The sequence below is a fragment of the Mus pahari genome, chromosome 23, assembly GCF_900095145.1.
Source record: "Mus pahari chromosome 23, PAHARI_EIJ_v1.1, whole genome shotgun sequence".
In the NCBI taxonomy this organism is placed as follows: domain Eukaryota; kingdom Metazoa; phylum Chordata; class Mammalia; order Rodentia; family Muridae; genus Mus; species Mus pahari.
The window spans coordinates 35,162,882-35,175,755 of record NC_034612.1 but is presented as its reverse complement, the minus strand read 5'-3'; the positions used below and the strand labels follow the sequence as shown (position 1 = coordinate 35,175,755).

The 12,874-nt window shown below is 48.9% G+C and overlaps 1 protein-coding gene across 1 annotated transcript in view; it reads right to left on the bottom strand.

The window, feature by feature from the left end:
* Positions 1-2,822: 2,822 nt before the first annotated feature.
* Arpc1a (actin related protein 2/3 complex subunit 1A) overlaps positions 2,823-12,874 on the bottom strand; it is a 23,150-nt gene continuing 13,098 nt past the window's right edge. Inside the window, exons 5-10 of the mRNA XM_021222694.2 lie at positions 9,884-9,895; positions 9,618-9,830; positions 6,867-6,942; positions 6,498-6,691; positions 4,283-4,373; positions 2,823-3,195 (exon numbers count right to left, since the gene is read on the bottom strand). Coding sequence (XP_021078353.1) covers positions 3,157-3,195; positions 4,283-4,373; positions 6,498-6,691; positions 6,867-6,942; positions 9,618-9,830; positions 9,884-9,895 — 625 coding nt within the window. The 3' untranslated portion in view covers positions 2,823-3,156. The remainder of the gene's footprint in view (positions 3,196-4,282; positions 4,374-6,497; positions 6,692-6,866; positions 6,943-9,617; positions 9,831-9,883; positions 9,896-12,874) is intronic.

Genomic DNA, 12,874 nt, shown 5'->3' with positions numbered 1-12,874 from the left:
TGCTGGGATTAAAGGTGTGCGCCACCATGCCCGGCCGCAAATGATCTTAACCAATGACCACTCCCCCCCCCCCCATAAGGTTTCTCTCTAGCCCTGGTTGTCCTGGAACTCATAGTGTAGACTTGGCCTGCCTCTGCCTCTGCCTCTGCCTCTGTGCAGGATTAAAGGCGTGTGCTACCACATCTGCCTTTTTTTTTTTAAAGTGGGTTCAAGGCTGGAACTTGGCTCCTTGCAAAACAAGCACTCTGCCATTTCTCCAGCCCTTTCTTCCCTTTTTTAAAACTTATTTTGATTTTATGTGCATTGGTGTTTTGCCTGCATGTATGTCTGTATGAGGATGCCAGATCTTGGAGTTACAGACAGTTGTGAGCTGCCGAGTGGGCACTGGGAATTGAACCCCGGTCCTCTGGAAGAGCAGCCGATGCTCTTGACTGCTGAGCCATCTCTCCAAGCCCCTTGTTTGTGTCAGTTGCCATGGCCATTAAAAACAGATGGTTCAGATGGTTCAATGACTTCTATCAGTTGTCCTATGACCTCCACATGTGCACTGTGGTATGCATGTCCCTGATACAATATAAATAAATATACAATAAAAACTAACACAGAAAGGAAACCTCAGACTGCAAAGCTCTCCCCCACACCCCCATCGCTCCACCTTCTACCTCAGGCTCTTTTATAGCCCAGGCTGACCCAGAATTCAAACTCCTGCCTTGGGGGTCCCTGGTTGCTGGGATTACACTGACAGGGTGCACCACAGAGAGGGAGCTTTATGACCTCAAGTGATGCAAATCTCTGGAGAAAAGGGCTTGGGGGACGCCACCTTGGGTAGCTTTCTGTCTCTTTCAGGAATGTGCGCACACAGTGCCTTGTGAACGAGAAGATGAGCCACTCTCCTCTCTCTGCTGCATCTCTGGTTTCCCAGAAATGTAGCCTCATACAGGTCACTTAGGAGAAGGGAGTTGGGTGGGGCTGGTACAGCATCTTCCATTAGCTTGTGCTGCAGATTCTCAGCTCTCCCTCCCCCACCCCGTGCACCAGCATTGCTGCCTCCCAGGCACAGCTGACTGAACTGGTCAAGATAGTGGGAGACCTTCCTCTGCAGCTCCAGATATAATGTCCCCTTTGTTGCAAGGGCCAAAACAAGGACCCTGACACCAAGAGACACAGCCTGAAAACGGTTAGCCAGACAGAAGGGGAACTTCCAGTCAGCCAAGGCCACACCTCTGTGTAAAGTGGGCAAAGGTCCAGAGCGGGGATGTCCAACAGCAGCTCATGGCATCCTGGCCCAGTTCTCAAGGGCCCTCAGCAGCACGGCCCATCTTCCCAGTCAGGACATTCCACGGACAATTGTGATAGAGCGGATACCCTGTAGTGTTCCTTACGAGAGTCCAGATCCTGGTAGGTAATCCCAGCACTCAGGCGCTGTGGCAGGAAGATCCCTATCCTTGCCCAGTAGGGAGCACGCCTAGCCTAGTGGTTACTGCTGGGGCTCTGGTTAGTCACTCCCTTCTTTGGGGACGTGAATTTGTCAGCCCGCAAGTGTAGTGGGGCTGAAGCCAGCTCTACAGAGGTCTTGTGTGTAGTCAGCACCTGGTCTGGCATATTCACGTACACGAGTCTGTGAGTCTGTGTGTTTAGAGAAGCTCCCGTCTTCAGGGGCACAGAAAGGAGGCTGCAGCATGGGGGCTGAGGAGGCAGGGCCAGCAGGGCCAGCACTCAGGTGCTACTACTATGACCATCTCATGGAGACAGCAAGGTTTGCTGTGAGTCATCAGAAGGGCCACTGTCTTTGTAAATATCATGACATCCTCTGAGACCCTTGCTAACCAGCCCCCAGTAGAATGCAAACTACTGTCCAGGACCTGGAGCCAGGGCCCAGTTGGAAGAGTGCCGGCCTGGCATGCACAGGGACCTGGACTCTATCCTCAGCATCACGTAAGCCATACATAGTTGAACATGCCTGTAATCCTAACACACAAGGTGTAAGCCTGAGGATCAGTCAGTCGTTCAAAGTCATCCTTACTTATATAGCAAGTTCCAGGTCAGCCTGGGACACATAAGAGCCTGCTTAAAAAAGATAAACATAAAGCTTGCCTATCTGGCTTGTGCTGTGCAGTGGAATGACGAGATGCCTCACACTACTCTAGATTCATTTTTGATGTTGGTATTGGTAGACAGGGACTTGATAGTTTTGGCTGGCCTAGAACCTATGATGTAGACCAGGGTAGTCTCGAAGTTACAGCAATCCTCCTGCCTCAGCCCCTAAGTGAATCCTCCACCCATTTGGATGTACCTAGAATGGTCCTTAGTCCTGCCCATATGTGACACTGAGTTAGGTGGAAATATCTCAGGCCAGGCATAGGAATCTCTAAGCCAAGATGGCAGTAGCCCCCTTTTCTCTGCTTATGGATGGGGCACAGGAAAGAGACTGGCTAGGCCATGGCCTCCCAGAGCATGCTCTAACTGGCTTTGCTCACCAGTAGGAAGGATTCTCCATGGCTCCTCAGCTTTCCAGTACAGGGCTTCTGTACCAACTTCACAGATGGAATGCAGTATCCCAGGACCTATCAACAGATGCCCCTGTTCCCCATGAGGCATGTTAATGCTTTTGTGCCTTGAACTTGCAATCCTCCCGTCTCAACCTTTAGGGTACTGAATTATAGTGTTCTCTACATGCCCGGCTCAATCCAAGGTCCTCTGGCTAGAGGATGGTGCAGTTAAGGACTAAGATCTAGAGCCTGATCCTAAAAACAGCCTAAACTAATGAAGATGGATTTGTTTCTCTGCTGAGAACAGAAAGAGTAAAAGAAAAAACACGTTTGCACACTTGGGATTTTTCTTTAATTTTTTTTTTTCAGCACACAATGTACATACTTCCCTTCCCCTTTAAGTTAGTGTGACAATCTTCCATAATAAACTACTTAAAGACAAACTTTGGTCAAAAATGGAATGAGATAGCAAAATCAAAACAAAACAAAATGAAAGAAAACAAACCACTGCTGTCTCTAAATGCCACACGTCACCCACGACATCCATAGGAACACACGCTAGTTGCTTCAGTGTGACAGTGTTTCCCTGGGCCAGCGATCCTCACCAGCACATGAGCAGCAGACTCAGTCCCGTTCCTCATGCTGGATGGCAGAGGCTCGCTCGGCTTCACATTATCCGGAGACCCTGGATGGAAGACTCTAGGGTCTTGGGAAAAGCACAACCCCGATCAGCCCGAGGACTGGCTGCCTGTCTTCCCTGCAGGCTTCAGCTCGATGCTGCTTCCCCAGGCCCGGATGCCTGTCCTCAGAAGGCTCACACCACCTCACCCAGCCCTGCACCACCAACACCCTGCTTCTCCTTCCCTGCCCCCTCTCCCCCCTCTTTAGACAAGGGTTTCACTGCACAGTCCCGGCCAGCCTTGAACTTTACACAGACCAGGAATCCAGAGATCTGCTTTCCTCTAACTCCTGGGATTAAAGACATGCATTACTATGCTTGGACTTTTAAGATTTAATTATTTTAAAGTGTATAATGTTTGTCTGTGTGTATATAGGTGCACCCTTGTATGCCTGGTGTCTGTGGAAGACAGATGCCCTGGAACTGGAGTTACATTTGGTAGTGAGCAGCCATGTAGATGTTGGGAACCAAATCCTGAGTCCTAAGCAAATGGTCTAAATTGCTGAACCATCACTCCAGACCCCTACGCATGTGTGCGTGCGTTTTGTGTGTGTGTGTGTGTGTGTGTGTGTGTATGTGTGTGTGTGTGTGTGTGTATGGTTTGTATATTCGTGTGTGATGTGTGTGTGTGCTTTCCATCTTCTCAGATCATTGCACTGGGGGTGGGGGCAAGGTCTTATTCTCTAGCACAGACTGGCATTAAGCTGAAAGCAATTCTCCGCCTCAGCTTCCCAAGTGTAGGTATTATAGAAATGAGCCCCATGCCCAGTTGTATTTATTAAATAAATTGGTGTAAACTATAAAAATGTCTATAAATAGGAATGTTGGCTGGTGGCTAATACTGGGTTTACTTCAACAATGGCATCAAGGTTTTTTTTTGAGAACAAATAGCATCTAGGAGACATCAACCACCCCCTGAGAATGGTGGTCCCTCATGCTTAGAGGTTCTGGGGCCAGCTCTTCTGCCATACACTGCGGCTGACACCGGATTTCAAGAAGGAAAAAATGTTTGGTGGAAATACCTGGAAATCAAGGGCCAGGGTAGTTCAGTGTAAGAGTCCTTGCCTAACATGTTCTATCCCCAACAGCAAAAACCACCACCAAGAAGATTTACCTTGAAATCCCAAATTGTCATGGCTCCATCAATGCCAGTAGTGCAAAATTTGCGACAATCTTGCTTGTCCACTTCATAAATAGACACTTGACTAAAAGAAAAGTAAAATCAAAAGGTTGTGAGGTCTGTGTTAGACGTGAGCCCGACTCTCCCACCTACAGTAGGACGCACTGGAGAAAAATGAACTCTCTTCACTTTTGAATAGCAACACATCCATCAGCCTTAGGCTGTAACGATCAGAGTCAGAAAATATCCCACAGATAGCTGGTGATATATTAAGTTCCAGATCCATCAGGGTTACATAGCTAGACCCTGTCTCAAAACAGGAGTGGGCTCAATAGTTTGGGATGTAGCTTACCTGCAGAATGGCTGCCTACCATACATGAGACTGACTGGATCCCCAATACCACATAATTGGGTGTGTTTGTACATGCCTGTACCCTAGCAATTTAAAGGTGGAGGCAGACGATCAGAAATTCAAGGTCATCCTCACTAACAATTCTATACCCACCCATTCTCTAATCCCAGCTCTACCCCAGCCTATCTAGTGAGTCTGAGACCAATCTAAACTATATGAAATCCTATGACAAAAATGAGGTGTGTGTGGAGGGAGGGACAATGGCTTCAACAGGTGATGGGAAGGAGGAGGAGAGGGGCTCAGGGGCTCAGTAGTGATGCAGATATAAGCATCATCTTGGAGTTTTAAATAGAGACATGGCTAGAGCATGACAGAGGCTACCTGGTCCCCAACACACCCTCTCAAATCAACCTGCTAGGACAGCCACAACAGGAAGCCCAGAGCCTTGCACTTGTCTTCATAGGGGCTGGTGCGGTGGCTCAGTGGTGGAGTACCTGCTTAGCAAGTCCTAGGTTCTGGGTTCAATCCCAAAGACAAAATAATTGACTCATTACAACGTCAAGGGCAGGCAGTCCCTCCTCCAGATCCTCCAGAGCTGTGCAGTCAGACGAGACCACCCGCATGAGCTAATCATCGGGACAGATCCTAAGACTGACTGCAGATTACAGCACAGACTACTGAACAGCCCATGAGCTAACAACGGCCCCCACCGTTACTCTTTCTCATCTAGTGTATGCTGTGTGTATAGAGGGCAGAGGACAACGTCTGGGATTGTTTTCTCCTTTCACCGTGGAGGTTCTAGAGAGCTTGCTCAGTTGGCTAAGCTTGGCAGCTAGAGCCTTTGTCCACTGAGCCCACTTGCTGCCACATTACCAATACTCTTGCCTCGGCCTCCCAGGTACTAGGACTTCAGGCCTGTGCCACCATGCCCAGCATGAACCTACCTCCTACATACACTGGTAGACTACTCAGCCAGCCAGGACTTCTCTGGCAAGAACCACACTTCTGAATGCTGGGTGCAAACGCACCTTGCAGGGCATAAGGATAAAGTGGTGGCAGCTCAGCTCTTGTTTTTGAGACAGGGTTTCACCGTGCTCTAGTGAGAATTCTGGAATTTTGGTTTCTTTAAAAACACAGAATATCTTTTCGCTTTAATCTCAGTACAGGATACGGGCCTGCTTCAGGCTGATCACAGTGGCTGACGGTGATTTGCTTCATTCTCTAGCAGGTGTGGGTCTGCCAACTGCAGATAGTTTCTGCGACTATGTGACATTTGGAGTTGTGGGAACGTTTCAGAGAGTATAAATGCTAGTTCTCTAGGGTTGGTGGTCTTTCAGGGGTGTTGGTTGTGACTTAATAGTTGTGCTCAAAGAAGGAACAAGAAGAAAGATATTCTTGAATCTAATCTCTCTCTCCCTCCCCTCCATCCTTCTCTCCTATCTAGTGAGATGGGGTGAAATGGAAGATAAAGGATGGGAAAAAGAACTCACGAAGTAGCAAAGACTAGCTACACTGTGCAGCCTTGGCTGGCCTGGGATTCACTACGTCGGCTACGCAGAACAGACTGGCCTTCACTTCACAGAGATCCACACCTATCTCTGCCTCCTGAATGGTGGGATTAGAGGCCTGTGCCACCAAATCGGGCCAACTCCCTGTCACAAACTGAAAGTAAGACTTCAGCATCTGGGAAGACCCAGGCTTACTACTGCTCTCATTCCCTCAGCGACAGACACTGGGGCCTGCAGCACAGGGGACTTTTCTAAAAGAATGACATGGAGTGAGCACCTTGACCGCCAGCTGTCTACAGAAGCCCAGTGCCTGGACTCACTCCAGGCCGAGGCGGCTGAAGGTACCTACGTGATGCTGTTCTGGTGCAGTGTTTCCAAGGCTGGGTTGCGGTCCTCAGCAGTGGCCCTCTTGTCCATGTTACGGAAGCGTTCCATAGCAGACATGTTGCGCTGGATGCTCTGTTTTGGGACATCCAGTTTGGACACGAAGGTCAAACAGCCACGGTCATCGTAGTTAAAGAGCATCGGGCAGCAGTCATGGCCCTGAAACGGGAGATCAGTCAGGCAGAGGGCTCCCTGCCTACCTTCCACCCCAGCACAGTGCTCACAGCCGTGGCCTCTCAGTCTGTTTCTGAGAAGGGATGTGCTGCTGTCACAGAGCACGCACTGTTTCTGGCTTGGAGCTGCACGTGGCACACTGAGGATGGCAGATACTTACGGCAGCCACCATGCTGTTCTCTGAGACAAATGACACACTGAGCAGCGGCAGGAACTCCGTTCTCAGAGTCGAAACCCTGAACACAAGAACACTTGTTACACTAGGGGAACCACAGCCTACGCCCCTTCACAGACAGAGGACAACAAAGGCCCCATTCTCAGAGTGGCTTCTGCAGGGTTAGCCAACACTTCTCTAAAAAGAGTTCCCTGGCCTCTCCTTACAGGAATCTCAAGCATAAGGTGACCCCAAAGTGACCTTCAGAGACTGAAGCCTTCAAGTTGGAGGCATAATATGTGCAAGGCCCTGGTTGGACCCCTAGGATCCTCTATCACTCAATCAAATAAAAGATTAGCTCTCTCTAGCCTAGGCCCTGCCCCTTGCTAAAGGGTCTCCATTCATGGACCACAAGGAGTCCTCCCTTTCTGCCTTCGTCCCAGTGCACTGGCTCTGCCCCTCTGCTATTCAAGTCCTCACACCTTGGCTCTGACCGTTGCCTTGGCCTGCAATGGCTTTTCCTCCTTTACCTGCCACAGCTCTTCCTGTCACTCCTGCTGGTGAGAGAGTACTGGTGCTGGTGCCACAGACACTTGCTAGCAGTCATGCCCTGTGTAAGCCACCAGTGGGAGGAATTTTAGTCTCAGCCAGCTCACACTCAAATAGGCCTCATGCACGTCTGTGCGTATGAGTGTGAGTGAGAGAGAGAGAGAGAGAGAGAGAGAGAGAGTGAGTGTGTGTGTGTGTGTGTATATGTATATCTACCACAGTGTGTGTGAACTCAGTCCTCTTTAAAAAGTGGACTCCAGGGGTCAGACACCTTTACCCACTGAGCCATCCCCTCAGTTTCAAGTATTTGGTGTTTTAAAGGTCCTACTATGTAGCCCTGGACAGTCTCAAACTCATGCCCTCCCCTACCTAGGCTTCCTGAATATTGGAAGTGCAGGTTTGCACCACCATGCCTGGCTTATAAAACATTTATCTGGGAGGCTGAGGCTGGGGGGTTATAGGCTTGACCCCAGCCCAGCTTACATTCAAGTTCCAGACTGTATTTTTTTTTTTTTTTTTTTTTTTTTTTTGGTTTTTCGAGACAGGGTTCCTCTGTGTAGCCCTGGCTGTCCTGGAACTCACTATGTAGACCAGGCTGGCCTCGAACTCAGAAATCCACCTGTTTCTGCCTCCCAAGTGCTGGGATTAAAGGTGTGTGCCACCATTGCCCGGCTCAGATCATATTTTTAACATGAGTGGCCTTTGACAAAAGAATTCCTATAGTAAGCTCAACTTAGGAGAGAAATGATTGGGCTGGAGAGATGGCTCAGTGGTTAAGAGCACTGACTGCTCTTCCAGAGGTCCTGAGTTCAATTCCCAGCAACCACATGGTGGCTCACAACCATCTGTAACAGGGATCTGATGCCCTCTTCTGGTGTGTCTGAAAACAGCTACAGTGTACTCACATATATGAAATAAATGAATAAATCGAGAGAGAGAGAGAGAGAGAGAGAGAGAGAGAGAGAGAGAGAGAGAGAGAATGAATCAGAGAGAGAATCACTTTTGAAATGTTCTGTTTTGTGCCTCTCACTATGACTGTTTCCATACACAGAGTGCCTAGTCTAGAGATCATTACAACAAGCTTCTCTTAGCTGCCCATTGGGAAGGGCTCCCAGCAAAGTACAAAGATCCCCAAGAAGAGGACTCCAGGTTTCCTCCTTTGCTACTGAGCAAACTTTACTCCCATGTCTGATAAAGTTCTTCCAGGCTGAGCTGGTGACACCCTCACATATGAGTCATCGTAATTCGGGTTCTCCAAGTAGCATGAAGGCGGCTTTGTTCTGTGATAGCACAGAGTAAGAACACTTCCTTCTTCCTTCCTTCCTTCCTTCCTTCTTTTTTTTTGGGTGGTGTTAGAAAAAGGAATTGAAGTTGTGTGCATGTGTATAAGAGTCTCAGTCCTGGTTTTCTGAGACAGGGTTTTGGTATGTAGCCCACGCTGGCATTGAACTCATAATCCTCCTGCCTCTACCTCCTGAGTGCTAGAAGTGAGCCACCATGCCTCAGTCATCTATCCCTTAAAGTCAGTGGGTAGGACTGGCACAAGGACACAGCCACAGATGTATATACAGTGCTCTCCTCCAAGCTTGACAGACATCACCTTCATCTGAGCAGCTGTGATTGTCTTCCCGAGACTCTCAGAGCGGGCCTGCTGTCTATTGGCACTGCTTCATAGGTGGGGTGGGGTCCCAGCTACTCTATCCTGTGCCTTGCAGCCAGCCAGCTGTATAGAGTTCTGCACTAACTGCAGGTACTCTATGGAGAGGCTCCCATGTATAGAGTGTAAATGCCTAGCTGAAGTAAGGGGATGTCGTCCATGCCAGGTGAGATTGTTGTGGTGCTGTGTCTGCTTTGGGGTCACCCACGCGCCCGTGAGCAGCCTCTGACCTGTGCTCTGTACGTGAACCCAATGAGCTCACTGGCTGGGAAGTTGGACCTTGGAGGAATTATCATTTGTCACGTGCACACTGCATCAGGTGAATGGGTGCTTGTTCCCATCTCCCCAGGGAAAGGCTCACAGACACAGAATAACCTGGCTATTCTGAAGGGGACCCACGTTAGCAACATACCTCTTTAAAGTCATTAACAGGTATTTAGTACCTGCCTGTCACTTTAAAGGCAGCTGGAGTTGCTGGGGTGTTCGAACAATACCAGGGCAGGGCAGCCTCAGTGAAACGTCACACCTTCCACCTGCAGGGAAATACTCACTGCACGCTTTTTGAGGCATCAGCAACAGACACTGTGCTGTCGTGGCTGACCCAGGCCAGGCGGCTCCCACTGGCAGAGAAGCTGACCCCATGCACCCAGCCGCCGGTGCCACTGCCACCAAACTCAGACATCAGCTGACCAAAAGGCATCTTGCTGCCCCAGGGCGTGCTGGCTGGCTTCTCATCCACCTCTTTGATATAGGCAGAAAACACTCTGTTGTTCGAAACATGGAAAAGAAGAAAAAAGCAATATGAAAATATGAATACAGAAAAAGGCACCTGCAGAACAAAGGGGTCAGCATGAGAACAAAACACGACGGGCAAGGTCAATCTGCAGCAGCTGCAGGCACAGAGGCGCTGAGGGTCTCCTAACCGCATGTGAAGAGGGCTGCTGTCACCCACGTCAGAGTGCACTGACAGCAAGGGTAGCCTTTGCTTCCTACTAAAGCAGTGTCCTCAGCACAGCACTCCCAGAGCCCACAGGCAGCGGGCGGCAGGCAAGGAACGGCCCACCCCACACACGCCAGACCAACCCACTCAGGCCGATGAGCTGGGAAGCGGAGCGGTGCACACCTTTAATATCGTGCTGGCTCAGGAAGCAGAGGCAAGAGTGTCTCTGTGCGTGCAAGGCCAGTCAGGCAGGGATTCACAGTGAGACAATGTTTCCCAAAAAAGGGAGAGTGTTGGGGAGCCAAGGAGATGGCCATTCAGTGAAGTGCTTGCTGAGCAAGCATAAGGACCTCTAAGTTCAGATCCTCATCACCCACATAAAAAGCGGGGTGTGGCAGCACCTGTAACCAAGTACTGAGCAGGGTGGAGATAGACCCTGGAGCTCACTAGACAATCTAGCTAAAATAGCAAACACCAGGTTTGTGATAGACTGTGTCTCAAAAAATAAGGTGGAGAGAGAAGAGGACAGTATCTGAAGCCAACTCTGGTCTACACACACACACACACACACACACACACACACACACACACACACACACACACACACACACACACAGAGATAGATAAAGCTAGAGGTGAACACACTGAAGAAAAAGCTAAGAGAGGGCACTGAGAAAAGGAAGACAGCTCCCTAGGTCTGCCAGGAGAGCTGGCTTCCTACCTCAGGCCCTCTGTCACCTTTATGGACAGTCTATGGTGAGGAGGATCTTTCAAAGTCAATGTTCTCAGTCTTTAGCTAAGCCCCCGTTTCTATCTAGTTCCCACAGCTGTGTAATGCACCCAGACTCAGGAAAGGGAGAGACAAAGAACTGCTGGACTTTGCCTTCCAGTGTCTTCTCACCCTTCTCTTTAGAAAACACCCAAACCTATGTGGTGCTCACCCATAACTCCAACCTTCTGGAGGTTAAGGCAGGAACACAAGTCAAGGTAGTCTAGCTAGGAGGACGAGGAATGGGAAGAAATGAACCTCAAGTCTCCCTAAAAGAACTCTGGGCTGTGCAGTTATGGTTCACACCTTCAATCCCAGCACTTGGAAAGCCAAGGCAAGGAACTACCTGAGTTTGAAGGCAGCCTGGTCTACAGAACAAGTTCCAGGACAGCCAAGGCTACACAAAGAAACCCTGTCTCAAAAAAACAAAACAAACAAACACCCCAAACCCTTCTGGTTCCCTAAGCCCAACTCCAAAAGAGAGTGGCAGATGAGGCTCTGGAAGGTTAAAGTATCAGTAAGTGGGAGCTGTAAGCTCTCCTGTGTGGGGCTGCAGGCACCAACTGATGCATCCTCCTCCTCCTCTCCCTCCTCCTCCTTAGTTTTTTCTTTGTTTGCAGTGTAGAGGACTGAACTCTGGGCTTTGGTACATGCCAGGCAAGCGCTCTTCCACTGAGCCATGCCAGCCCTGCATTTTGTTTTGTTTTGTAGTTAAATCTAAATATAAATCTCTGGCAGAGTTTTCTGGAAGATTTTCACATAGGTCAGTGATTCTCAACCTTCCTAATACTGCAACCCTATAATACAGATCCTCACATTGTGGTGACCCATCCCCTCAATTACAAAATTATTTTTGTTGTTACTTCATAACTGTAACTTTACCACTTTCATAGATGATAATATAAATACCCGAGTTATCCAGTGGTCTTAGGTGACCCCCGTGAAAGAGGTCACAACCCACAGGCTGAGAAACCCTGACATAGGTACTGAAGGTAGGTGTGTTTCTTTCAGCTCTGCCACCAAAAGTCAACACAAAACAGTAATTTGTTTTTCTTTTTCTAAGGGGAAAAGTCCCGGAAGAACAACTTTTAAAAAAGCAAGTTCGGGCTGGCGAGATGGCTCAGTGGTTAAGAGCACTGACTGTTCTTCCGAAGGTCCTGAGTTCAAATCCCAGCAACCACATGGTGGCTCACAACCATCCATAATGAAATCTGATGTCCTCTTCTGGAGTGTCTGAAGACAGCTACAGTGTACTTACATAGAATAAATAAATCTTTAAAAAAATAAAAAATAAAATAAAAATAAAAAAGCCAATTCATGGTGTGGTTCTTAAAGCTCTTAGCAGTATGGCCAACTTCCTCTAGCCTCTGCCTAGTGACAGATAAAGCACTTTAACTGAAGAGGACAGTACAATAACTGCTCTCAGTACACCGTTCAGTGACATTTGGTTATGTCAGGTCACTCTGTTATCTGCAGTCCGAGGCCTAGGATACAAAAGGAGGAACTCAAACTGTGGTCAAGAAAGACAGGCTGGTAGGCATGAAGATGCACACTTGTAATTCTAGCACAAGAGGAAGCTGAGGGAGGACGGTGAGTTCTAGACCAAACGGGGCTACATGTTTCAAACCAAAGAACAGGACTGAAGAGATGGCTCAGTGCTTAAGAGCACTTGCTGCTCTTGCAGAGGACTGGAGTTGGGTTCCCAGCACCCAGGTGGCTCCCAACCAACTATAACTCTAGTTCCCGGGGAGCCAGGCACATATACACACATGCATACAGATAAATTACAAATCTATTAAAAAAAAAAAAAAAAAACGAGAAAGAGACTGAAAGAGAGATGGATGGATGGACACAGCATGAGTTGAACTTGAAACTACTGATACTCTGCCTAAAGAACACTCACTGTGCTCGCCAACCTGCCGTGCCCACTGACCTGCCGTGCCCACTGACCTCCCATGCCCACTGACCTGCCGTGCCCACTGACTTGCTGCAGCTCCCACTTACCCCAAGACCTAGTCCATCTTTTACTACTTGTTCTTTTAATCTTTTAATCACTGTGCACTAGTTCGCGCACATTTGCGCGTGCTCGCGCTGCCACC